The following is a 26,587-nucleotide window of genomic DNA, read 5'->3' as shown; positions in this document are numbered from 1 at the left end:
GTATCTGTGACTCACCATAGATGAATTTTAACTTTGGTTCCTAGTGCTTCTCGTTCCCATCCTTCCTTTCATCTACCATTCTCATCTACCAAACTCTTCAGGAGTCAGAATCTCCTGATGTACCTTGTTTTTCCCTTCCTTCTGTGATCTTCACTCTCATGATGGCACAAATCCTTCCCAACCCAATTCCTCTTTTCCCTATTTCCTACCCCTATTCCTTCTCTGCATGTCCTACTTCCCTGAAGCAGACTCTACACTTACATATATGTCATTTTCAGGACCCTGCAGGCTTCTGCATGAGTATAGTTTCTAATGGAGAAAATTACAACCAAAGGCCAAGGAAGTGGAGGGAGAAACAACTTTATTTTCATCAGAAATTAGTAATGTTTATAAATTTGTTTATAGTCATTTGTAAATTATTATCAGAAATAGTGATGTCTATAAACCACTTTAAGAGACAATCAGGAACTATGATGAGGGTGATAATAAAAGGATAAGTCTTATAAAAAATTAACCTGGATGTTATGCTTGCTCTAAGGTTAAGTCACTTAGTGAAACAGATTCAGTATTATCCAGTGGTTTAACCTTCCTTCTTTTTATTCCCTTTTTGGTGGTGGCTGGGTTACAAAGAGTAGTGTCTTCTTCCCTGAAGTTAGTACTAGTATGGCAGGTGCCTAGAGGTCAATTATTGGTTTAAAAGAGATTCAGGCTCTTAATTTCTACATGTGCTTCCCAGGAAAGGGGACACTTTCTTTCTCAGCCCTGTGTCAGGATGACGTTAGCCCAGAACTTGTTCTCAGATCACTGGGTGCCCATTCTCAGTTCTAGGAACAGGAAGACCCTGGTTTCCTGGCAGAATTTATGGACCCTACAGCTTTCTCTCCATCAAACTTTAAGTCACAGTAAAATAGGACTCTGGAGTCACAGGCACACCCAGGAGACGTCAGCATCCTTATGCTGATTCCTGGTCCTAGACATGGGTCTTAAGATCCAGTAGTCAGTAGGTCTGTTGCCAAGTCACGGACTGGCTAGATCTCTCCACAACAGAAGAAAGCTCTAAGGAACATATACATGCTGACCTGAGGAACTAATCTGACAGTTTTCCTACACACTCATAACACATCTCTTCCTTCCTGTGATGAGAGTAGTACTTTCGTGTGTACTGTCTGATGATGGGTGAGGGCAGAATTCTTAGTGAAGCCTCTCTCACAGTGAGAACACCTGTAAGGCTTTTCACCAGTGTGGGTTTTTCGGTGGGCACTGAAGTGGGAGCTGTTGTTGAAGCTTTTCCCACACTCTGCACACTTGTATGGGCTCTCCCCAGTGTGGATGCGCCGGTGAGCACTGAACTGGGAACTGTTGTTGAATCTCTTTCCACAGACAATGCACTGGTAAGGCTTCTCCCCAGTATGGGTCCTCTGGTGGACAGTGAGGCTGGAGCTCTGGTTGAAGCTTTTCCCACACTGCCCACACTGGTAGGGTCTCTCCCCTGTGTGAGTTCGTAGGTGGGCAGTGAGGTTGGAGCGCTCACTAAAGCCTTTCCCGCACTCACTGCACTTGTGAGGCTTCTCGCCTGTGTGGATTCTCTGATGCCGAACAAGGTAAGAACTTCGGCTAAAGGTTTTCCCACATTGTGGACATTGAGATACTTTTTCCAGTTCGAGTGCTGGCTTGTGGGGAGAGTGCACACTCTGAGAGCAGTTTTTCCCACAGAGGATATGTGTACAGGCTTTGTCCCTGGCACAAAAACTCTGGTGACTCATCTTCTCCTGGGATGGGGTTTTCTCCTCACTCTCCCCTGGAGAATTTCTACATTGCCTTCTTGATGTTGGCTCACTCTCCAAGCCTTTTTGTAGCTCAGAGTGCCAAAAAACTCCTCTGGACTTTCTCTTTAAAGCTTTGTTTATTTCTACTTCCTCTGAATCATCCCATTTTAGATTTTCTTTTTTAATCTCATTCTTGATCTCAAAACCTGGAAAAAAAACCCACAGAGATACAATGGACTATAGAGAAGGAAAACAATGGAATGCAAAGTTATAACTATACTATGTAGAAGAAATATCTAATTGAAATTCTTCATGTGATTAAGTCTCCTGCTAATTAACAGCTTTTTATTTTCTAATTGTAATATTTTTGAGCTACAAATTATTACAGAAAAATTATGCCCTAAACTCCAACTTTTCTCCTATCTTTTTTCGGATGTTCTGACACAATGACAAACTGAGGCAAGACGTCAAGCTCTATGTCATCTGCCAGTCTGTTTATAGGTGTACCCTCAATTCTTGAATGTTCTAACTTCTGGCAGCAGAACAACAAAAGGCAACCCTGGTCTTGGCCAGCTCAAACAGGAAGAAAGCCAGGTGCTAAGTACCCAGCCAGCACAGGCTCTGGCTGTGAAAGGCAAGGCCACGTTACAGGAGGAGGGAGAAGATAGGTCTGGAGGCCTAACCAGCAGTTTGACAATGCAAAGTAGTGAAACTCCATGGGAAAAGATGACATGAACTTAGTGAAAGAGGTTGGCAAATGCAAAATCAGGGCTCTAAAATGCAAGGGGAATAATTTTTAAACTCCATGAAAACCAAAACTCCTGGCTTGGATAGGGTGACACATCAAGATGATGATGATGCCAGGATCAGTGACAGCTCCCACTCAACTGCTAGACTAATGGCCTCTAAAGTGGACTTTGCCATCCTTTGACTATCAGAGCCAAGGGAGTCTTACCAAGTCTGTTTGGGAACAGCACTGGCAGGTCAAGTTTCCTGACCTCCTGGCCAGGATTCCTGAAGTCCTTTTCATCCCCGTCTGTACCATCCACAGTGCCATCTTTTACCTCCGTGGGCTCCCCGTTTTGGTGATTCAGCTCTCCCGCCTCAATATCACTTCCTTCTTGGCCAGGAACAGCATCACTTGCCATAGGAGGTGCAGAGGCCCAGGAGCTTGAAAGAGCATCCATTTCCTCATAAAAGATACAAGGATCAGGCACACGGCCTCTCCTCACTTTGCGGTAACTCAACTGTAGGCTTTTGAACTTCATGCGACACTGTTCTGGTGTCCGCAGAAAACCCTGATCCCAGAGTTGTTCCGCCATGGCCCTGTAGATCTGGCTGTTCTGCTGACAGGTCTGGAGTTTTCCATAAAATTGAGAACTACTAAGAACAGCCAGGAGAGTCTTGGTCTCTTCATAGCCCCAGGGCACACCTGTTGCTGGGAGACAAAAAATAGGTCAATCAGATCTGTCAATTAGATCATGGAGGACTGTACATACTGCAGTGTGAGGTTTTAGCAGCTTAAAAAGTTACATCCTAGGCCGGGTGCGGTGGCTCACACCTGTAATCCCTGCACTTTGGGAGGCCAAGGCAGGTGGATCACAAGGTCAAGACATCGAGACCATCCTGGCCAGCATGATGAAACCCCATCTCTACTAAAAATACAAAAAAAATTAGCTGGGTGTGGTGCCATGTGCCTGTAGTCCCAGCTACTCAGGAGGCTGAGGAAGAATAATCACCTGAACCCAGGAGGCAGAGGTTACAGTGAGCTGTGATTGTGCCACTGCACTCCAGCCTGACGACAGAGCAAGACTCCATCTCAAAAAAAAAAAAAAAGTTACATCCTGGTTTCTCAAACTGTGCCACAACTGGCTATTGTTATTTCTAGGAAGAAATCTCACTGTGGCCTTTTGTCTAAAACATGAAAACTTTTAGTATAATACAAAAGACATTCCCTCCATCGAGAAGGACTTGTAGGGTTATTTACTCAAGCTGCCTTTTAAATTTGTCTTTAATTATCCTCAATCCTACTTATTTCTCCTGGAGGGATGGCTGGCAATAAGGGTTGCCTACCTTGACATTTGTGGGACTTCCTGAGGGTGGCCACATAAGAGGACACAGCAAACAGGTGTCGCTCGAGTAAAGCAAAGATTCAGGGGACAGAGGAGTTGGTTGTAAGGATGTATCTGTCTGTTCCCTCCCTGATACAGGAATACCTCCTCATCTGGCCCATCTCTATCTGTTTATATCTCCTGTCATCCTTGTAGATACAAGAAAATGACAGCAGTTAACACAGCAAGGTAAGAATAAGCAGTAAACATCTGAGAAGAGCAGTTCAGGATGACTGGCTACTCAAGAACCCTCACCACACACTCCTGCTGCTCATCTGGGCCAGTTGATGAGGACTCATTTGACTAGAGCTGTCCCAGCAAGTGCATTCCAACATCTGGTTGTGATGCTCTGAAGGGCACCAGCCTCTTCTTGCCACCCCCTCTGCTCCACACTGAGCCACCGTCACCTCATGCCTGGATCACTGCCATAGCCTATCTGGTCTTCTTGCTTCCACTCTGGACCTTTTACAGTCAACTTTCAACCCAGCAGCCAGAGGGAATCCGCTCCTTTGTTATTCAATTTAACTAACAGTGCCTACAATGCCAGTTTCTAAGAAATATAAATATTACATGAACCCTGCCTTCAAGGAGGTCACAGTCCTGTAGAAGTCTCTCTAGCAAAAAGAGACATGAATAAATGTTTACATAGAGTTAAGTGCCAAATAAAGTGAAATACTCAAAGTGGTCCTTTTAAAACTATTACTCCTCTGCCCAGAACCATACGAGACTCCCCCATTTCACTCAGAATAAAAAAGTCCCTCATGTAGGGCCTCACGATCCTGTATTAGTACTTCTCAAATTATCTATGAATGACAGGAGTCTTGTGCTTATTTCTTTTGTAAAATACAATAAAAATACAACTGAAAAGTGCAGCAATGTTAAATTGTTATAAAAGTTTCTAATTGCTCCCTCTCAGTCTCAGCTGGCAGCACTCATTTGTGCTGGCTTTCTGAGCTCGTTTTCTCATTACTCATGGGTGCACTCTGTGCCAGTGAACTGGCATGCCCACCTCGCTCCAGGCCGTCATTGCGTCTGTCTTACACTCTTCCTCCATGCGGGATATGGCTGCATGGCTCATCCCTCCTCCTTTGGTAAGTCTTTTCAAATGTCATTTTCTCAGTGAGAGTGACCCTGAGGACCCAAACTGAAAACTGCAAACCAGCCTCTGCCCTGGCACTCCCATCACTCTGCTGTTTCTCTCCCATCGTGCTTATCGCCCTCTAACATCTTCTACCGCTTACTGATTATGCTATGGTCTGTCTCTTCCCACAGGGCAGGAATCTTTATCTGTTTGTTCACTGTTGTATACCTAACGACCTAGAACTAGGTCTGAGATACTATAGGCACTAAGTTAATATTTGTGGAAAGAATGACTTGTCCTTCCACATTCTGTCTCAACTCTTACCTCTAATTTTCAAGGATCCTGAATGGTTGACAAGAAACCAAAAGTGTGTGGGGAATACAAGCCCTCATTCGATAAGCCTAATGTTGTAGAAATTAAAATTACAGGTACCATTACATGAAATATTCAGAATAGTGCAATCCATAGAGATAGAATGAAGACTGGTGTCTGCCAGGGACTTGCAGGGGGAGGACGGGGAGAAACTGCTGGATGGTTGTGGGATCGTACTTTGGAGTGATGGAAAGGTTCTGGAACTGGATGTAGCAGTAATTACACAACACTCTGAATGTGCTAGATGCCAAAGAATTGTTCACTTTACAGTGGTTAATTTTATGTCATGTGAATTTCACCTAATACGTTAAAAATCACAAATACAAAAATATTTATATATCACTTTACTGTATTATCCATATATATTTAGTAATACAAAGCTCAAAAAGACACTATACTCTCCTGCAACTGGACAAAGATAAGGTGCAGGAGAAGCCTGAAGAAGAAGCAAGAAATGGCATATGCCGAAGCCAGGAAACTGGGAGTTCCTGGCAAAGGAGGGGAGGGATGGCAGGGGCAGAGCAGGGAAAAACCACACACCACCGGGCAGGACAACATTGTAGAGTGAGGCAGGGGCAGTGTCACAGGGCCTGCGTTCACGGCCTTGTGTAGTCCCTCCCACCCTGGGCTTGGCCAGGAGAACCCTGCATGTGAAGCAGCAGAGGAGACATCTAGGCCCAGTGAGCTGCAGAGTGTCTGTCTCTGAATCTGGATGGTCGGGGGGCTGCTCTGAGGAGGAGGCATTTGGCCCAGATGGGACAGAACTGATTTGAGAAAGGCAAGAGAGCGGTCTGTTTGGCAGAACCTTCCCCAAGTGTCCTGAGATGCTGGGAAAGGGCCTGGAAGGCCTGGGCATAGTAGACTGTCCTAGTTGGGTGGTTTTATTTGTTAATCTCCTCTGCCACTGGAGAAACTTGGGCGTGACTACTGCTACCTGTGTGCATGAGCACACGTTCAGTATGAGCACATCTGTGCTCCTGTTGGCCACCTGTCTGGCTCCAGCTCCGGCCTGCTTGTTCTGACTCTGTCTCGCTATCACATTTTGCTTCTCCACTCCCTCACCCTTCATCTCCCATGTTCTTGACTGCCTGTCACATATGCTACCCCTTTCTTTTAATTTCTGCCTGTGTCTCTCTTGCCTGCTCTGGTTCCCCATTTACTTCTTCCTTTCCCTCCACCCAACAGTCTCCCCACTCCCTCTGTCTCCCTTCCTCTGAAGTCCTTTCAGCTTCTCTGAACAACTGAACACATCCACCTGGACCTGGAGGGAAGATGGATCCTTACCCAGCGAGATGTGTCTGTTCTTCCTCTGCGTGGCACCCCTGTAGAGGGCCTTTCGTGCAGGGCCTGGGCACATCCATTCTTGCTGACAGAGGGATACAGCTCTGTTGTCACACGTGGCTGGTCCCTGTAACAACACTGGAGCTGGCTACCGGTAAAATAGCACCACTCTAGCCTGGGGTGAGGGGCAGAGACAGGATCACAGTTGTCAGATCAGGGGCAAGGCAAAGGCAGGGGAGGACAGCCCCCCGTGGCACAGGTTCTGAGCCATGTGATGATGTCAGAGTGGACAGAATCAAAATAACCCGAGAAGCCCTGTGAACCACACAGAATCCTTCTCATGTCTCTGGAAATGAGGGTTTTGGGGTGAGAGTGGGTATTTAGGAGACAGAAGGCATCAACCACAGCTCACCTGGGACCCAGCTGTCCAGACCACAGCACCTGTCTCCTGGTCGTGGAGACCTGTGTTTTGGGGCAGGTTCCTGGGAGCCTGAGGAGCAAGCCAGGCTGGGGGGAAAAACAGCCGCTATTAGATGGCGGCTTCCACACAACAGCACAAAGCAGAAGCTCTCAAAGTGGGCTCCTGGGCCAGCCGCATCAGCAGCCCCTGGCAACCCATCAGAAATACAAATTCTGGGGCCTCACCTCAGATCTTCTAAATCAGAAATTCTGAAGGTGGGGCCTGGGACTCTCCCACCCTGGATGAGTCTGAGGCAAACTCAAGTTTGAGAACCACTGCCAGAGCCTACAGCCTCTGTGAGTTGAGAAGTTCCTTTCATAAGATTCCTCTTGGCATAAGAGCTTTAATTTTTTTTCCATTTTAAAGAAAAATATACATGTCAGGGAAAAAAGGAGAATCATAGTGGGAAAACAAAAATATCTCCATAGCCCTGCCACCCAAAGATAACCACAGTACTTTTTTTTTTTTTTTTTTTTTTTGACGGAGTCTTGCTCTGTCACCCAGGCTGGAGTGCAGTGGCTCAATCTGGGCTCACTGCAAGCTCCGCCTCCCGGGTTCATGCCATTCTCCTGCCTCAGCCTCCGAGTAGCTGGGACTACAGGCGCCGGGCTAATTTTTTTGTATTTTTAGTAGAGACGGGGTTTCATCGTGTTAGCCAGGTTGGTCTCAATCTCCTGACCTCGTGATCCACCCGCCTCAGCCTCCCAAAGTGCTGGGATTACAGGCGTAAGCCACCGCGCCCGGCCAAGCACAGTACTCTTTAAAATACCACAGTAACAGAAACCCTTTATATTTTTCAGACCAAGATAATACATTTTTTCTCAAGTCTCCAACTTCAAGAATTGTACAAATATGACTGTGACATTGCTTAAAAATATAGGAAAAAATTTTAAAACACTGTACAATCCCAGCACTTTGGGAGGCCGAGGCAGGCAGATCACGAGGTCAGGAGATCGAGACCATCCTGGTTAACATGGTGAAACCCCATCTCTACTAAAAATACAAAAAATTAGCCGGGTGTGGTGGCGGGCGCCTGTGGTCCCAGCTACTCAGGAGGCTGAGGCAAGAGAATCACTTGAACCCCGGAGGCAGAAGTTGCAGTGAGCTGAGATCATGCCATTACACTCCAGCCTGGGCAACAAGAGCGAAACTCCATCTCAAAAATAAAATAAAATCTCTGAGACAATTTTCTACTTTATCAACACAGTTTGCCAACTTAAACATCATCAAGACACAGTGTTTTTCAGGCTGGGTGTGGTGGCACATGTCTGTTTTCCAGCACTCTGGGAGGCTGAGGCAGGAGGACTGCTTGAACCCAGCAGTTTGAGGCAGCAGTGAACCATGATGGCACCACTGCACTCCAGCCTGGGTGACAGTGCAAGATCCTGTCTCTTAAAAAAACTTACCTAGCAACCTGTAATGGCAGCTTTCAATTAAACAGAAAAGGCAGCAAGTATCTAGCCAAATTACTTCATGGAAAAAGACTTATAAAAATATAGACCCTTGGTATATCCACGCAATGGAATATTATTCAGCCATCAAAAGAAACAAAGTACTGACATGCTCAAAACATGAAAAGTGACAAGGCAGACACAAAAGGTCACATAATACATGTGATTCGACTTATATGAAATGTCCAGAACACATAAATCCATGGAGACAGAATGGGGAGCAATTGTTTAATGGGTACAGGATTTCCTTTTCGGGATGATAAAAATGTTTTGACACTAGATAGAGGTGATGGCTGCATAACACTGTGAATGTACTAAGCATAACTGAATTGTTCACTTTGAAATGGTTAATTTTATGTTATGTGACATTCCCTCAATTAAAACTATTTTTTTTTTGGTAGAGACAAGATCTTGTTATGTTGCCCAGGCTGGTCTTGAACTCCTAGGCTCAAGCTGCCTCCTGCTCCAGCCTCCCAAAGTGCTGAGGTTACAGGCATGAGCCAGCGTACCCAGCTAAGATAATTTTTTTAGTTAAAGTTTTCTAAGGCCAGGCGTGGTGGCTCATGCCTGTAATCCCAGCACTTTGGGAAGCTGAGGGAGGTGGATCACGAGGTAAGGATATCGAGACTATCCTGGCTAACACAATGAAACCCTGTCTCTACTAAAAATACAAAAAATTAGCCGGGCATGGTGGCGGGCGCCTGTAGTCCCAGCTACTCGGGAGGCTGAGGCAGGAGAATGGGGTGAACCTGGGAGGCGGAGCTTGCAGTGAGCCGAGATCGTGCCACTGCACTCCACCTTCGGCAACGGAGCAAGACTCCATCTTAAAAAACAAAAAAAGTTTTCTAAAAAAATTAAGACAAGTAAAAACAAAAAATAGAGCTCTGGAAGAAAGGCAAAAATAATAAAAATATATTCTGGAAAATATTAAGTTGGATGGGGAAGGGGATTTAATGTCTTCAAGTATATGAAGAACTGCTGTGCAAAAGGTGAAGGTAACATGTTCACCTTTAAGGACGCCTGATTCTTTAGTAACAGAACTGTAATAAAAAAGAATTATGCTAACACATAAAGAATCTCTGTTCCTACTTTAAGTGCTATTACCCTCAACTGAAATTTGTAATCTTGCTTTTGGATATGGATATATTTCTCTTTTTTTTTTTATTTTGAGGCAGCCCAGGCTGGAATACAATGGCGTGAACTTGGCTCACTGCAACCTCCACCACCTGGGTTCAAGCGATTCTCCTGCCTCAGCTTTCCAAGTAGCTGGGATTACCATGCCCGGCTAATTTTTTGTATTTTTTGTAGAAACTGGGTTTCACAGTGTTAGCAAGACTGGTCTCGAACTCCTGACCTCAGGTGATCCGCCTGTCTGATCTTCCAGGGTGCTGGGTTTACAGACATGAGCCACCGCGCCTGGCCGGTTTTTGGATATATTTCAAAGGCATTTAGTCTGGAACCCTTGAGTGGATCCAGTTCAGACCTTTGTTTCCAGTAAATGATTGTTCCTCACCTGCCTCAGGTGAGGACAGAGGCTTCTGCTTACCTTCTGACTGTTCCCCTGGTCTTTGGTGTGAGCTCTGTGATCCCTTTAAAGTTGGCTCCTCTGGCTGAACCTCCTGTTTCCATTGGGATCTCAGTGATTCTCTGGTTGTTCCCAAAGGGGCCATCTCCTCCATGAGTACTTTCAAGTCCTTCTCAGAATCTGGGACCTGAGGACAGACCCCATCATCCATCACTACAAATTCCTGCCTAAGCTGGACTTTACAACTCCTAGGAGTGGCATTAAAAAATAATGTGTAACATAAGGAAGCAGAAGAGAAACATCTAGGAGCCACTGTATTGCTGTTGTAATAAAATAAAAATTAATAGAATTAGGTCTTTGAGGGTGCAGTGGTTCACGCCTGTAATCCCAGCACTTTGGGAGGCCAAGGCAGGTGGATCATGTGAGGTCAGGAGTTCAAGACCAGCCTGGCAACATGGTGAAACCCCATCTCTACTAAAAATACAAACATTAGCTGGTGTAGTGGTGTGAGCCTGTAACCCCAGCTACTTGGGAGGCTGAGGCAGGAGAATCACTTGAACCCAGGAGGCGGAGGTTGCAGTGATCCAAGATCACGCCACAACACAGCAAGACTCTGTCTCAAAAAAAAAAAAAAAGTCTTTGAAGTGGTTAAGATTATTTATAAGACAGCACCTAGCATAGAGCCTGACACACCAGAACTGTTAAAAACTGGTAAATATTTGTTAGAAGAGAGAATGTCAGCTTTCACTTTAGCATGCCCCCATGACTTCCGCACTAGGCCATTTCCACCCAAATCCAATATCAGTTCTGTCTTCAAAAGAGACCTCCTTTGGTCCTCTCTCTCCACCTCCCAGCTCCATCAGGGTCCAGGACACTATCTGCTGTCTGTATCCTCTCTACTGCTGGACCCTCCAATCCATTCTCTCTGCATGGAATTCAGTGTGATCTTTTTAAAATCTAGACTCCTATCCCTCCATAGTAACAACACTCTTCAGTGACTTCCCACTGCACACAGAATAAAATCCAAACTCCTCTTCACAGCCTAAAAGGCCCAGCATGATTATGCCCTGCTTCCTCCCTTTCCCTCACAGCACTCTTCCCCAGTCTCTCTACTCCAGCCACAAGCCCTCCCTTCCTCTCAAACCTGCCCAGTCCTTTACCACCTTAGGCTTTTGGTATGTGCTGTCCCCTCTGTCTAGAGTACTCTCCTCCCAACTCTTGGGACAACTGGTTCCTTCTCCTCCTTCAGTGTCACCTCAGAGAGGCCCTGCCTCACCACCTATCTCCCAACACTCCAGTTATCACATCACTCTGCTCATTTCCTTCCATGCACTCATCTGAAACGATCTTTATGGTTTACTTCTGATTTATGATTGTCTGTTTCCCCCATGGACTGTGGGCTCCAGCAGACCAGGGGCCATGCCTGTCCTGTTCACTGTAAAATCCCCAATATCAAAGTCACTTAAAATCAACTTCTGTCTTTCAGAGCCATCTTCATTCCTTAAGTCCCATGCTTATAACAAACACCCTTAAAGGGAATGAGGAGAGGTACTGAGAGGTAAGTGGGGTCCTAAGAAATTATGTCAACGTCTATTACTACTACCCACCTCCACTTCTTGCTCTCTCCTTCACTTTCATGATAGGTGATATGGTTTTGCTGTGTCCCCACCCAAAGCTCATCTTCAATTGTAGTTCCCATAATCCCCATGTGTCATTGGAGGGACCTGGTGGGAGGTAATTGAATCATGAGGGCAGTTTTCCCCCATGCTACTCTAGTGATAGTAAGTTCTCACAAGATCTGATGGTTTCATAAAGAACTTTACCCTTCACTCAGTTCTCATTCTTCTCTTTCCTGCTGCCATGTGAAGAAGGATGTGTTTGCTTCCCCTTCTGCCATGATTGTGTTTCCTGAGGCCTCCCCAGCCATGCAGAACTGTGAGTCACTTAAACCTCTTCTCTTTATAAATTATCTAGTCTCAGGTATGTCCTTATAGCAGTGTGAGAATAGACTAATACAATAGGTTTCAAATAGGTGTTTAACCTATACACTCCTGCACTGTTTTATTTTATATTGAGTGTGGGCCGGGCACAGTGGCTCACACATGTATTCCCAACACTTTGGGAGCCTGAGCTCAGAAGGTCAAGACCAGCCTGAGCAACATGGCAAAACCTCATCTGTAATAAAAAAAATTAGTTGGGCATGGTGGTGTGCACCTGTAGTCCCAGCTACTTGGGGGGCTGATGCAAGAGTATCACTTGAACCCAGGAGGTTGAGGCTGCAGTGAGCCACATTCATGCCACTGCACTCTAGCCTAAGTGACAGACCAAGACCCTATCAAAAATAAAATAAAGTGTGATTCTGAGATGGTTAAGGATAAGAAGAGGAGAGAGCATCAGAGTGATGGAAGGGGACCTGGGCTAGGATGACTATTGGCATACTGGCATTCCCACTCTATTTATAATAGTTCAATTCTCCAAGCTCTACCTTCATACAAGTGCTACTGCACCTCTCCATTCAATCTTTCTTATGAGTAAGAGTCCCAGTCCCACAGACTTCAGACTGATTTCCTCAACTTTTTCCCTGATGCATCACCACCAAGCTGCTCTTCCCGTCTCTAAATTGTCAAAAGTACTAACTCCTCAATCCTACCAAATTTCATCTACATCCATCTTCACCCATTCCTCTTCCCACAGGCCGTGCACATCCCTACCTCCTCACTGGGAAACACAAGCATATCTGCTGCCTAGGTCCTTCCCATTCCAGCCATGCAGACTCTGGCACCCAGCGAGCTGCTTCCTGCTCTGATCACAGACCCACTCAGGCTGACCAACGTTCCTCTGACCTGTGCCCTCCATTACTCTAGGCCTCTCTCAGACACCCAATTTCAGTTGCACCAACTCTTCCACAACCAAAGCTGGCGTGTTACTTTTCTCTTCCTGTGCCTTTCCCACCTCCTTGCTCCCAGAAGATACAAGCTGGTTATACTGATCAGATCTCACACCTAGTCCTGACCGTAAGAGGATATTTTATAAATCCATCAGTGTCCCAAACTGAACACTTAATCCCGGCAGCAAGAACCAGGGCAAGGCCTGGCTCTAACATAATTTTTTTGAGTGTACGACGCATGGCACTCTGCCCTCAAAGAAGCTCCTAGCAAGAAACTAGATTTTCGTTCACCAGCATCTCTAGTTTTCCTCCATCCCCTGAGTGACGGATAGTTGTCCTTTCCCTGGCCTTGTTTTGGAGAATTTTTCTGAGTGTTTTTACCACTTTAATTAAGGACTTCAAACATTACTAAATATATGAATGTCTAACAGCTGTATCCACAGATGAGAAATTCTTCCCGTACTATAAGGGCATAGGACCAACCCAAGATAGCCAAGACCTTCTGTGGGCAGCAGAGGGCTACTGTGTGTTTCTCAACCAAGCACCTCTCCAGTAACTGGATTCCTCAACTTCTTCATAACCCAAACCACAAAGTTCTGACTTCCTTTTCTCACCTGTTGTCCAGCTCTCTGTACATCCTCAACCAGAGCCACAGCTTCCTCCCCATTTTCTGGATGCTGCTCCCTCACCCAGGTCTGGATCTCCTCTGGCAAGATAGTCAGAAACTGCTCCAAAACCAGCAGCTCCAGGATTTCCTCTTTCGAGTGCGTCTTCGGCTTCAGCCACTGACAACAGAGTTCCCAGAGTTTGCTAAAAGCTTCATGGGGGCCAGTTACTTCCTGGTAGCAAAACTGCCTGAAGCGCTGACGGGAGGCCTCTGAGTCAGGGCTCTTACCCTGGAGGGCTGATTTCTGGCCCTGTGTGGGTTCCTTGTTTGAGGATGGATGTGCCTCGGGACTCTTTGCTGCAGCCATCATTTGCTTCAGTGAACTGGCTGACTCTGGTTGCCACTTCTACCCTGGGGATCAGAGTCCATCTCTTCCCACATCACTGGGAAGCCATGTTCTCCTGCAAGGAATGTCTTTCTGTAATCCGTGGGACGGGAGAGTGTCAGACATGTACAGAGACTCACAGCTGAAAATAAGGGCTCAACTTTGAAGGATGTCTGCTGAAGAGGATGGAAAAAGACAATATAAACCTATCACATTCCTTCACTCTGCTTCTTGTGATTTACTTTCTATCCCTTTTCTTTACTCCCTCCACAAATCTACACCAATGATCCAAAACACTAGAAATATTGAAACTGTCTTTGCAAAAACTGTTAACAGTGAGAAGATTATGATACTAAAAGAGATAGGATCTAACCAGCTCCATCTTGCTTTTAACCTCCAAACTGCCCTTGGTCATTCCTGGCCGTGAGCCAAGCTAGCTTTGGGTGAAATGTAGTTTATAGTTTGAATGATAATAACCCTTCCCAAAACTAAACTCCTTTGTAAAACTAATTAAAGGCCACCAGGTTAGGAGGATGAGAGGGGCCTGAATTCTGCTAAGATGTAGGCATAATGAAATGATTATCCAGAGGTCACAAGATTTGCAACTTCCCCAATTAAATAACATCACTATTGTAGAACCCAAGATTGGCCTTTTGAGATGTCTTTTCAGGCCTCTGCTTTCTGACAACCAGATGGCTCCACCCAGACTAGGGACTCCTCTGTGGCTCCCACCCAAAATCGCACTCAGCACACAGGAGCCATTTTCCACAGCCCTATGAGTGTGTCCCCAACCAGTCAGCATTCCCCGTTCCCTACCCAACTGCCTGCCAAAGCCCTAGCCTCTGAATTTCTGGGGAGGCTGACTTGAGTAATAAAACTTGTCTCCCATTTAGCTGGTTCTATGCATATTAAATTCTTTCTCTATTGCAATTCCCTTGTCTTGACAAATTGGCTTTATCTAGGCAGTGGGCAAGATGAACCCACTGGGCAGTTACAGTACCAAAAAATAGTTTTCTCCCAGCCAAGATTCTGTGTCTGCTAACAAGTTACTCAAACTGTTCCTGACGATGTAGTTCACCTGTTCCTTCCCTTCTTCCCTCACATACCTAAGTCTTTTTTCCTGTCCTTCCCTATCCTCAAGAAGCCTGGACTCATGTTCCCAATTGCTACCCTCTCCTCAGGGGAGCACTAGTGTGTATGTGCTTCTTAATTAACTTCTTCATCACTATTATTCCACACACACACAATGTGGATAAGTGACTGTTTGGGTTTGCTGTATGTTTTTATTTTCCAGCATTCCTTTCCCACTTCTAGTAGCAGCATCTTCTTCCTTTGTGAAAAAGTCCCTCTCGACCGGGCGTGGTGGCTCATGCCTGTAATCCCAACACTTTGAGAGACTGAGGTGGGTGAATCACAAGGTCAGGAGATCTAGACCATCCTGGCTAACAAGATGAAACTCCATCTCTACTAAAAATACAAAAAAATTAGCTGGGCATGGTGGCACACACCTGTAGTCCCAGCTACTCAGGAGGCTGAGGCAGGAGAAGTGCTTGAACCCGGGAGGGAGACGTTGCAGTGACCCGAGATCTCGCCATTGCACTCCAGCCTGGGCAAGAAGAGCGAGACTGTCGAAAGAAAGAAAAGAAAGAAAAGAAGAAAAGAAAAGAGAAAGAAAAGAAAGAAAGATTGGTTCTAGTGGGGATATTAATTACAATACCTGCCTCCCCAGAAGTGGGCATATGACACACAGCTAGGCCTATTAAAATTCTTTTCTCAAATTTTACGTGAGAAGTAGGGTAAAGCTCTTCATTTTCTGGGAATTGCTAAATTGGGCAAATGTAAGACCAGAGTTGTTTGCAACTATGTCCCACTCTCTACTCCACTCTGCCATCACAGGAGCCTGTTCACAAGAGGACAATATACTTGAGTCTTGAAAACATGTTTGGATCTCCAAGGCCAGTTTATGCAAGGCGATGTTTTATTTTTTTGAGAGTTAATTTTAAAAAGTTTTATATAATTTAAAATTAAACAATTACTTTAAAAAATTATTTATTTATTTATTTATTTTTTTATCAAACTCCTGAACTCAAGCAATCCTCCCACTTCAGCCTCCCAAAGTGTTAGGATTACAAGCATAAGCCACCATGCCCGACCTTAAAAATAATTTTAAATAGAGGCTAACTTTTGTATTTTTTGTAGAGATGGGGTTTCACTATGTTGCCCAGGCTGGTCTCATACTCCTGTGCTCAAATGATCCTCCCACCTTGGCCTCCCAAAGTGCTGGGATTACAGGTATATGAGCCACTGCACCAGTGAAGGCAGTCTTTTTTTCATTAGTTTGTGTTGGTTTTTAACTACTTAAAACACAGATTAAAGCAGATCATAATTCACATTTTCTACAGGAGCTGATACACCCTCACCACGTGGTATTAAAATGGATCCAGCATGCACAACAATATGAATACACTCAGGACTACTGAGCTGTACACTTAAAAATGGTTAAGATGGTAAATGTTTTTTAAAAATTAAAGAAAATTTTTTATATTTTAAAAATGGATTTGGGTTCCCTTTTCTCAAAGAACTTGAACTGCCTTCACTTAAATTCTCTTTACATTTCAGTGCTTCTAGAGATAGAGAAATCAAGGGCATTATTATTGTTAGCACTGCTTTTTAGCCAAAAAGAAGCTGAGAGCGATGAAGTATCTTGCCTAAAGCATCACACAGCAGAGCTCTAGGCAGCAAGGCCAGGACTAGAACCTGCACCCCTTGCCTTCATTACGTTCATCCTGTACCTTACCTGGCTGAAGAATAATTTAATAAATGCTCTTCTAACTTCATGCAGAAGGCGGAACCTGCACCCCTCTGGATCCTTTTTGACCCCTTACATCCCACTCATCGTTAAATTTTTTTTTTTTTTTTTTTGAGACGGAGTCTCGCTCTGTCACCCAGGCTGGAGTGCAGTGGCCAGATCTCAGCTCACTGCAAGCTCCGCCTCCCGGGTTCACGCCATTCTCCTGCCTCAGCCTCCCAAGTAGCTGGGACTACAGGCGCCCGCCTCGTCGCCCGGCTAGTTTTTTGTATTCTTTAGTAGAGACGGGGTTTCACCGTATTAGCCAGGATGGTCTCGATCTCCTGACCTTGTGATCCGCCCGTCTCGGCCTCCCAAAGTGCTGGGATTACAAGCTTGAGCCACCGCGCCCGGCCACTCATCGTTAAATTTTAAAATGCTGTTCTCTGAAAATTTTACTTCACTCTAGCGATGGCCCAAACACTGGGGAAAAAATGCAGCATGAGGATGGGGAGCCAAGTGGATAGGTTTTTCACTTAGTAACTATTTATTGAGTACTCAGAACGCACTCGGTGCCAGGGTCAGGCACTGTGGATGAGTAGGGAGTGGGCGAGACAGGGACGAGATAAGCAGGGTCAAGACCAGGGGGTCCCGGGGCGCTGGCGCTTAGGCTTGGGGTGATCCGCGCGGTGGGAGCGGGGCACGGTGACCGCGGCGCGTCTGGGGAAGCCCGGCCTGAGGGAGGCCGCCTGTCCCACGGAGACGCCCATCGGAGCCGGACCCAAACGCCTCGGAGAAGGCTCTCAGCGGGGAGGGACTCCTCGGCCGTCGCAGGGCCCAGCCGCTAGTCCCGCCGGCCTCAAGGAAGCGGAGGACTCACCGGATACCAGTACTCGGGACTCCACAAACTCCCTCGGCCTCCGGGCCGGAAGTCAGGGGCGCGATTCGCTCTGCCCACTACGCACGCCCCTGCGCAGGCCCGCAAGTCGAGCTGCCGGACTGCAGCTCCCGGGACGCACTGCGACTATATTGACAGAGGCGGCAGCCAATAGACGGTAGAAGATGCCCTTGACAGGAGGCGGGCCCTCTCGGTAGTTCCTCAGCAGCCAGTGGGCGTCTCCGCGGCGAGTGGAATCGACCCCGCCCCCAGCCCGTGCTCGCAGGTGCCGGGTCCCAAGTCCTGCGGTCCCGGGTCCCAAGTCCTGCGGTCCCGGGTTCCCAGAGAGGTGAGTCGGCTGCAGGTGGGTGCGGGGCGCCGGGCTGCTCGGGGTAGCGGTGTCGCAGTCGCCAGTCCGAGCTCGCACCAGCCGTGGAGTTCAGCTGCGCACCGGGCTGCGGCAGCTTCGCCAGGCCTGGGGCTGGCTGGGCCGCGGGGCCGCCCTGGAGGCCGGAGCCACCGGGCCTGCGGCGCCTGGGCAGCGAGCAGCCGCTTCGTTCGCGTGCAGGAGGCTGTTCGCTACCTCACACCGCCGGCTGGCGCTGTGGCCTTGTTCAGCTCTACCGTTTAACACCCGGCGACATGCGCCAGGTCGGTTGCTGCCGTCATGCGGGAGAGTTCGGGCAAGCTACCTGTGACAGCTTGAACTTTTCCTAGGGATTCCGCTCCACCCGCCGGTTAGAGCGTATTGCTCATTAAACCCGAGACCTGTGTGCTTGCTACTGAAGTAAAAGAAGTATTTTTTCCTCAGAGTCCTTTTACGACGTTAAGACTTTTCTCCTTTGCAAGACTTCAAAAAACTGACGGGAAGATAAAACTCTTCCCACTCCCAGTAACCGCGTTGTCTTGAATTTGGCTAGTAAAGGGTAGCAAGTTAGGCCTTGTCTCTGCATCCCGTTCTCCCTAACATCCTCAGAGAGCCTTCGTTTTTGGAGTCTTGCTAGTATTCAGAGACTTCTCCAGGGTCATGATCCCAAAGGCTTAACCCGTTTACAAGGAGAGACTTGTCTCCTGACGCCCAAAATGGCAGCTAAAATGGAGATAACTTTAAGCTCCAACAAAGAAGCTTCCTCCAAGCAAGAGAGACACATAATAGCCAAACTAGAAGAGAAACGGGAGCCTACTCTGCAAAAAAACTGCCCCGATCCTGAGCTCTGCCGCCAGAGCTTCAGACGCTTTTGTTATCAAGAGGTGTCTGGACCCCAAGAAGCACTCTCCCAGCTCCGACAGCTCTGCCGTCAGTGGCTGCAACCCGAGCTGCACACCAAGGAGCAGATTTTGGAGCTTCTGGTGATGGAGCAGTTCCTGACCATCCTGCCCCCAGATATCCAGGCTCGGGTCAGGCATCGATGTCCAATGAGCAGCAAGGAGATTGTGACCCTCGTGGAAGATTTTCACAGAGCATCCAAGAAACCAAAGCAGTGGGTAAGGAGGGTCCTCTCCCATCATCCTGGGGATTTCTTTTTCATCTAGGTAATGTTTGGTATCTGGATCTCTCCCTATTTAAGGACTGAGTCTCAGAAGTGGACTGGATGGCTTCAGAAGTTGCTTCCAGCCTCTGTCTGGGAACCTATCCTGAGTTGTTAACAGGTTTTTAGAAAATCCAACTACTGATACCCCGTGAGGCAACCGAGGACCAAGGTTCTTGCCATTCCTTTATGCACCTTATGTCACCAGAAGTACAAATTGTAAGGTTCTTGAATCCCTTCTGTCAGCTCTTCCCACACCCATCTTAGTTTTCCTACAAGCAGAATTCTTAGCAGGCAGGGTCACTCTGTTTGGTAGCTGTTGGACTTTAAGGAACTTCATTTCATTGGAAGTTCTAGCTTATTGTCTTTTTTTTTTTTTTTTTTTGAGATGGAGTCTTGCTGCGTTGCCCTGGCTGGAGTGCAGTGGTGCCATCTCAGCCCACTGCAACCTCTGCCCCCCGGGTTCAAGTGATTATCAGGTCTCAGCCTCCTGAGTAGCTGGGATTACAGGCACCTGTCACCATGCCTGGCTAATTTTTGTATTTTTTAGTGGAGAGGTTTTTCACCATGTTGGCCAAGCTAGTTTCGAACTCCTGACCTCAAGTGATCCACCCGCCTTGGCCTGTCAAAGTGCTGGGATTACAGGTGTGAGCCACGACACCCGGCCTAGCTTACTGTCTTTGATTTTTTTTTTGAGACTGGGTCTCACTGTGTTGCTGAGGCTGGAGTGCAGTGGTGTGATCTCTGCTCGCTGCAGCCTCCACGTCCAGCTCAAGTGTTCCTCACACCTCAGCCTCTCAAGTAGTTGGGACTGCAGGTACATGCCACCATGCATGGCTAATTTTTGTACTTTTGTAGAGGCAGGGTTTCTCCACATTGCCCAGGCTCTTGGGCATAGGCAATCCACCTGTCTTGACCTCCCAAAGTGCTGGGATTATAGGAGTGAGCCTCACAGTGCCTGACTAGCTTGTTGTCTTTGGATCAGGAAGTTACAGTTTAACTGGCCAGGGTTGCCATTGCTGGCCACTCTCCTCCCCGAAGTCAGACCCCAGTCACGACCTAGGCAAGAAGCAAACAGCAGGTACTTCGGAAAATAGAACTTGTTAGGGAATGAGGGTAGGGTAGTCCTCTTAGATCCCTACTACTACTGGAATCTCCTTACCAGGAAAGCCTTTGGTAGAACAATGTATTAGATAAGAAGAGTTTTTAACAGCCTCTCACCATTCTGCTTCCTGTTCCTATAGGGCCTATTTCCAGCAGAAGTAGGTGGGGTGGGGTGGGGTGTGTAGAGTGGGCATCTGATGGTCCAGTGTCGTGACTGACCCTGATATTTGTGCCAGCAGCTACCCTGATAACTTTGACTCTGGCCCTTGAGAAAGGCCCAAGCTTTAGGCGATGCCACTCGGCTGACTTGTAGCATCCTCATTCCTGTCATTCTTCACATCCTTCCCTTTACTTCCTTTGAGGGTTTTAGTGGTTTCTATGAAAGTTGACCTCTAGATGGTTATCAGCAATTCCCAAGGTAAACAGGTCATTATACAACAGTGAGAGATCAAGCTTCCCTCAGTCCTGATGGATGGAATTAATGGATCGGGCTTGTTCCTAGGTGGCCGTTTGTATGCAGGGGCAAAAGGTGCTCTTGGAGAAAACTGGATCTCAGCTTGGAGAACAGGAACTGCCAGACTTTCAACCACAGACTCCTCGGAGAGATCTCAGGGAGAGCTCTCCAGCAGAGCCTTCCCAGGCGGAGGCTTATGACCGGCTGAGCCCCCATCATTGGGAGAAATCCCCACTCCTCCAAGAACCAACCCCCAAATTGGCTGGGACAGGTAAACACTCTGCCTTTTCTCTCCCTCTCATCAGCCCTTTATCTCCATCAGTGTATCTCATGGTTCTGCAAAGGCATAGACCACATGTGTGTGTTTTTTAAAATGTTGTATATAATAGTAGATGATTATTCACTAAACACATTTCACTAATTAGAATGGTGGTGATACTACAAATAAGTATGTTTTTGTCATTTTCTGTTAATGAATATTTGACAATCCAGCGCATGACAGGGTTGTACCTACTTTTCTGTCCCTTTCAGAACTTCTTATAGAAAAGACAGATCCAAATATGGCCACAGATGAACTTCCATGCAAGCTATGGCTGAGTTTCATTTCTTTAAATGCTCCTCTGTTTAGAAAGGGCCTGGTAGAAAAAAAAACTCACCCTATATCATATATCTTTGTCCTCCTCCGTGATGTTGCTTGTACTTTAAATCCTCAAATCTATTTCCCTTTCTCTGGTGTGATATTTGTGTAACTGCTGGCCTTGTTCTACACAGTCCTGTGATCTCTAAGCCTGAATGACAGTGACATTTTGGCCAAGCCTGGTGATGTGAATACAAGATACAATGAGCACGTTAGAGAGGAGAGTTACAAGAAGACACAAATCCTTATTTTCTTAACATTTGCTACATTCAATGAGGTACGATGTGTTTTAGGCTGTTCAGGCTGCTAATATAGAATGCTAGAGACTAGGTAGTTTATAAACAACAGGAGTTTATTTCTCATAGTTCTAGAGGCTGGGAAGTCTTGAGTTCAAGGTGCCAGCATGGTTGGGTTCCAGTGAGGCTCCTCTTCCAAGTCACAGACTGCCTACTTCTCAGTCCTCATGTGGCAGAAGGGGAAGACAGGCTCCCGTGGAGCTCTTTCATGAAGGCATTAATCCCATTCCAGTGAGGGCAGCACCCTCGTGACGTAATCACCTCCCAAAGGCCCCACGTCCTAACACTATTACCTTGGGAGTTAGAATTTCATATGAATTTGGGGGAACATAAACATTCAGCCCCTGGCAACCACAGTCTACTTTTGTCTCTAGACTTGCTTATTATGAATATTTTATATAAATGGAATCACACAGGCCAGGCACAGTGGCTCACGCCTGTAATCCCAGCACTTTGGGAGGCCGAGGCAGGCGGATCGCTTAGGCTCAGGAGTTCGAGACCAGCCTGGGCAACATGGCGAAATCCTGTCTCTACAAAAAATACAGAAATTAGCAGGGCATGGTGCTGCACACCTGTAATCCCAGCTTCTTGGGGGAGCTGAGGCAGGAGGATCAACTGAACCTGGGAGGTCGAGGCTGCAGTGAACTGAGATCGTGTCACTGCCCTCCAGCCTGTGTGACAAAGTAAGACCCTGTCTCAAAAATAAATAAATAAATAAATTGAATCACACAATATGTGGTCTTTCGTGTGTGGCTTCTTTCACTGAGCATGTTTTCAAGTTTTATCCATGCTGTAGCATGAATCAGTGCTTCGTTCCTTTTCTGTGGCTGAATAATAGGCATTGTATGGATATATTACATGTTGGTTTTCTGTTCATGTTGGTTCATCTGTTCATAGACTTTTGGGTTGTCTCCACTTTTTGGTTATTATGAAGAATGCTGCTATAAATGTGTGTGTTTTTGTGTAGACATGTTTTCATTTCTCTTGAGTATATACCTAGGAGTGGAATTACCATATGCTAGGTCATATGGTAATTCTATCTTTGACTTATGAGGAACTACCAGACTGTTTTCCAAAGCAGCTGTACCATTTTACATCCCCACCAATACTGTGTGAGGATTCCGATTTCTCCATATTCTTGCTAGCACTTGTTATTGTCTTCTATCCATCCTATTAGGTTGAGAAATTTTGATTTGAAGTTTTGATTTACATTTCCCTGGTGACTAATGGTGTCGAACATCTTTTCATGTGCTTATTATCCAATTACATATCTTGTTTGGAAAAATGTCTGTTCAGATCCTTTGCTCATTTTTAAATCAGGTTATTTGTCTTCATTTTTTGTGAGAGTCCTTTATATGTTCTAGATACTAGACCCTTAAGTGTAATTTGCAAATCTTTTCTCTCATTCTGTGGGTTGTCTCACTTTCTTTTTTTTTTTGAGACGGAGTCTTGCTCTGTGGCCCGGGCTGGAGTGCAGTGGCCGGATCTCAGCTCACTGCAAGCTCCACCTCCCGGGTTCCCGCCATTCTCCTGCCTCAGCCTCCAAGTAGCTGGGACTACAGGCGCCCGCCACCTCGCCCGGCTAGTTTTTTGTATTTTTAGTAGAGACAGGGTTTCACCGTGTTAGCCAGGATGGTCTCGATCTCCTGACCTCGTGATCCGCCCGTCTCGGCCTCCCAAAGTGCTGGGATTACAGGCTTGAGCCACCGCGCCTGGCCAGTCTCACTTTCTTGATAGTGTCCTTTGAAGCACACATTTTTCATTTTGCTACAGTGTAATTTATCTATTTTTTTCTTTCTTTCTTTTTTTTTTTTTTTGAGACGGAGTCTCGCTCTGTCACGGGGGCTGGAGTGCAGTGGCCAGATCTCAGCTCACTGCAAGCTCCGCCTCCCGGGTTTACGCCATTCTCCTGCCTCAGCCTCCCCAGTAGCTGGGACTACAGGCGCCCGCCACCTCGCCCGGCTAGTTTTTTGTATTTTTAGTAGAGACGGGGTTTCACCGTGTTAGCCAGGATGGTCTCGATCTCCTGACCTTGTGATCCGCCTGTCTCGGCCTCCCAAAGTGCTGGGATTACAGGCTTGAGCCACCGCGCCCGGCCCTTTTTTCTTTCTTTATGCTTTAGTGTCATGTGTAAAATACCACTGCCTAATCCAAGGGCACAAATATGTACAGCTATGTTTTCTTCAAAGAGACAGAGATTTAGTTCTTACTTTTAGGTATTTGGTCCATTTTAAGTTAATTTTTCCTCCATACATAAAGAAACAAGTCAATTTTTATATAGGATTTGAGGTAGGGGTCTGTCTTAATCTGATCAGGCTGTTATAACAAATTGCCTTAGACTAGGTAATTTATAAACAACAGAAATTTATTGCTCACAGTTCCTGGATGCTGGGAAGTTCAATATCAAGGTGCCAGCAGATTTGGTATCTGGCGAGGTCCCATTCCTCATAAATGGTAGTCTCTTGAATTTCTTTTATAAGGACACTAATCCCATTTATGAAGACCCCGCCCTCATAACCTAATCACCTCCCAGATGCCCCACCTCCCAAGACCACTGCACGGAGGACTGTCAATACATGTGTGTCAGGGGACGGGGGGAATAAACATTCAGACCATAGCAGAGTCCAGCTTCATTCTCTTGTATGTGGAAATCCAGCAGTCCTAGTATCATTTATGAAAAAGACTCTTCTTGGCCGGGCGCGGTGGCTCAAGCCTGTAATCCCAGCACTTTGGAGGCCGAGACGGGCGGATCACGAGGTCAGAGATCGAGACCATCCTGGCTAACACGGTGAAACCCCGTCTCTACTAAAAATACAAAAAAACTAGCCGGGCGAGGTGGCGGGCGCCTGTAGTCCCAGCTACTCGGGAGGCTGAGGCAGGAGAATGGCGTGAACCCGGAGGCGGAGCTTGCAGTGAGCTGAGATCCGGCCACTGCACTCCAGCCTGGGTGACAGAGCGAGACTCTGTCTCAAAAAAAAAAAAAAAAAAAAAAAAAAAAAAAAAAAAAAAGAAAAAGACTCTTCTTTTCCCATTGAATTGTCTTGTCAAAAAGCAATTGACCCTGATTGTATAGGCTGATTATTTACATTTGAATTTAAATGAATTAAAATTAAATAAAATTTAAAATTAAGTTCCTTAGTCACAGTAGTCACATTTCAAGTACCCAGTAGCCACATAGTCATATGTGGCTAGTGGCTGCCATATTGAACAGCATGCATGTGCCTGTGCATGCATGTGCACACACATGCATTTTCCACATCACAAGGGATCCTTCTCCAGATCCTGTGACTTCCCGCAGGCCATTCCAGCTCATCTCCATCCAGACCGTCAGTCCTTCTGTAATTAGGATACATGGCGAAACCCATATTCCAGTTTCTGAACTCATATACTTCAAATCTGTAATGAAAGAAAACATCACAGTCTCTGAACTTACTATCTTTTGAAGAGAAAGTGGTTGTCAATTAGTGTTTACGAAGTGAGGGGTATTTGTCGAAATAGCTCAGGCACCGGACTACAGCAGTAAAATTTACAATGTTGAGATTTCACCTCTCTTCCTTCTTTCATTCATTGGTCGATACCCAGTTCTGATGGGTTTGCTTTTCCCTGTTCTTCCTTTCCTAAACCTTTCCCTAAAGGGAGAAAGGAGGAAGGAGGTTGGAGAACTTGGTTCGTAAATTTAATATAAATCACAATCACCCCAGGAGCCTGCTAACTGTGCAGATTATCAGGCCCAACCCCCAGAGATTCTGACCCAGCAGCTTTGGGGGAAGGGTGAAGAGCCTGTTTGTTTAACAAGTGCCCCAGATGATTCTAATGCAAGTTGCCAATGGAGGGCCACCCTTTGAGAAACTTTCAGAGTATTTCATAACTCTTGCTGAAGTTATTTCTTCCAAGTGCAGAAAATGAAGCATTTTCTTTCTAATTATAGAGGCCCCCAGAATGAGAAGTGACAACAAGGAAAATCCACAACAGGAAGGGGCTAAAGGAGCAAAGCCATGTGCAGTGTCAGCTGGCAGATCCAAAGGGAATGGTCTGCAGAGTCCTGAACCGAGAGGGGCAAATATGAGTGAAACTCGGTTATCACGGAGGCAGGTCAGCCCCCCAAATGCTCAAAAGCCATTTGCTCACTACCAGAGACATTGCAGGGTGGAATACATCAGCGGCCCCCTAAAAAGCCACCCACTGAGAGAGCTGAAGAAAAGCAAAGGAGGTAAACGGAGCCTGAGCAACCGTTTGCAACACCTTGGTCACCAGCCCACCCGCTCAGCAAAGAAACCCTACAAATGCGATGACTGTGGGAAAAGCTTCACGTGGAATTCAGAGCTGAAGAGACACAAGAGAGTCCACACAGGAGAGAGACCCTATACGTGTGGAGAATGTGGAAACTGCTTTGGGCGGCAGTCAACCCTGAAGCTGCACCAGAGGATCCACACTGGAGAGAAGCCATACCAGTGTGGCCAGTGTGGGAAAAGCTTTCGCCAGAGCTCAAACCTTCACCAGCATCACAGGCTCCACCATGGGGATTGAAAGGAGCACTCCATGCTTTAGATTCACAAGGAAGGTGTTTGTGTTTCTCCTCCCCCTTACTTGCATGTAAATCACAAAGACTGTGTGACTTACAAGGAAAGCAAGAGGCCCATGAGGAATGATGATGCACATTCTGCTGTGAGGAGGCCCAGAAAAGGCCAAACAGGGCCCAACCGTGCATGATGACACGGTGAAGAGATGGCAGTTCTAGGTATTGGGGCAAAGGGAACTTAAGTCTCTGCAGAGAGCAAGGAGTAACTACTGAGAGAGAATCAGGACAATCCTGCAGGTGGCCCACTTATTGTTAAATTGTCCTTCTGTTGCTTTATCCTCTAAAATATGTTAAGGGATAAATTCTATATATAGTTATGCATTTGCTGTCATACCAGACAATTTTTTATCATGCACATGCTTCTTTAATAAAGATGAGTGATCTACCAGAATTTCAA

The 26,587-nt window shown here is 46.4% G+C and overlaps 2 protein-coding genes across 13 annotated transcripts; one reads left to right on the top strand and one right to left on the bottom strand.

Moving 5' to 3' along the window:
• Positions 1 to 344: 344 nt before the first annotated feature.
• On the bottom strand, positions 345 to 17,710 carry ZSCAN32 (zinc finger and SCAN domain containing 32). 10 transcript variants are annotated; one of them, XM_033235950.1, is made up of 7 exons: positions 17,595 to 17,710; positions 13,549 to 14,099; positions 10,069 to 10,234; positions 7,024 to 7,118; positions 6,615 to 6,738; positions 2,722 to 3,204; positions 345 to 1,972 (listed from the first exon to the last, which is right to left on the bottom strand). In XM_033235950.1, exons 2-7 carry the CDS (start codon positions 13,909 to 13,911, stop codon positions 1,113 to 1,115), a joined length of 2,091 nt encoding a protein of 696 aa, XP_033091841.1. In that variant the 5' UTR covers positions 13,912 to 14,099; positions 17,595 to 17,710; the 3' UTR covers positions 345 to 1,112. The 10 variants fall into 10 exon arrangements, with proteins under 10 accessions (XP_033091841.1, XP_033091844.1, XP_033091845.1 ...); XM_033235953.1 differs by having other exon boundaries at positions 13,549 to 14,019; positions 17,595 to 17,704; XM_033235954.1 differs by having other exon boundaries at positions 13,549 to 14,002; positions 17,595 to 17,704.
• A 24-nt stretch (positions 17,711 to 17,734) lies between these two features.
• ZNF174 (zinc finger protein 174) lies at positions 17,735 to 26,587 on the top strand. 3 transcript variants are annotated; one of them, XM_033235966.1, is made up of 4 exons: positions 17,801 to 17,940; positions 18,403 to 19,076; positions 20,727 to 20,949; positions 25,540 to 26,581. In XM_033235966.1, the coding sequence occupies exons 2-4, from the start codon at positions 18,675 to 18,677 to the stop codon at positions 26,136 to 26,138; spliced, it is 1,224 nt and encodes a 407-aa protein (XP_033091857.1). In that variant the 5' UTR covers positions 17,801 to 17,940; positions 18,403 to 18,674; the 3' UTR covers positions 26,139 to 26,581. The 3 variants fall into 3 exon arrangements, with proteins under 3 accessions (XP_033091856.1, XP_033091858.1, XP_033091857.1); XM_033235965.1 differs by having other exon boundaries at positions 17,735 to 19,076; positions 25,540 to 26,587; XM_033235967.1 differs by lacking the exon at positions 25,540 to 26,581 and adding an exon at positions 21,210 to 22,115 and having other exon boundaries at positions 17,735 to 19,076.

Source organism: Trachypithecus francoisi, unplaced genomic scaffold (assembly GCF_009764315.1).
Source record: "Trachypithecus francoisi isolate TF-2019V2 unplaced genomic scaffold, Tfra_2.0 Lachesis_group15, whole genome shotgun sequence".
In the NCBI taxonomy this organism is placed as follows: Eukaryota; Metazoa; Chordata; class Mammalia; order Primates; family Cercopithecidae; genus Trachypithecus; species Trachypithecus francoisi.
Note: the sequence above shows the minus strand (reverse complement) of the source record. Positions and strands in the feature narration are given on the sequence as shown.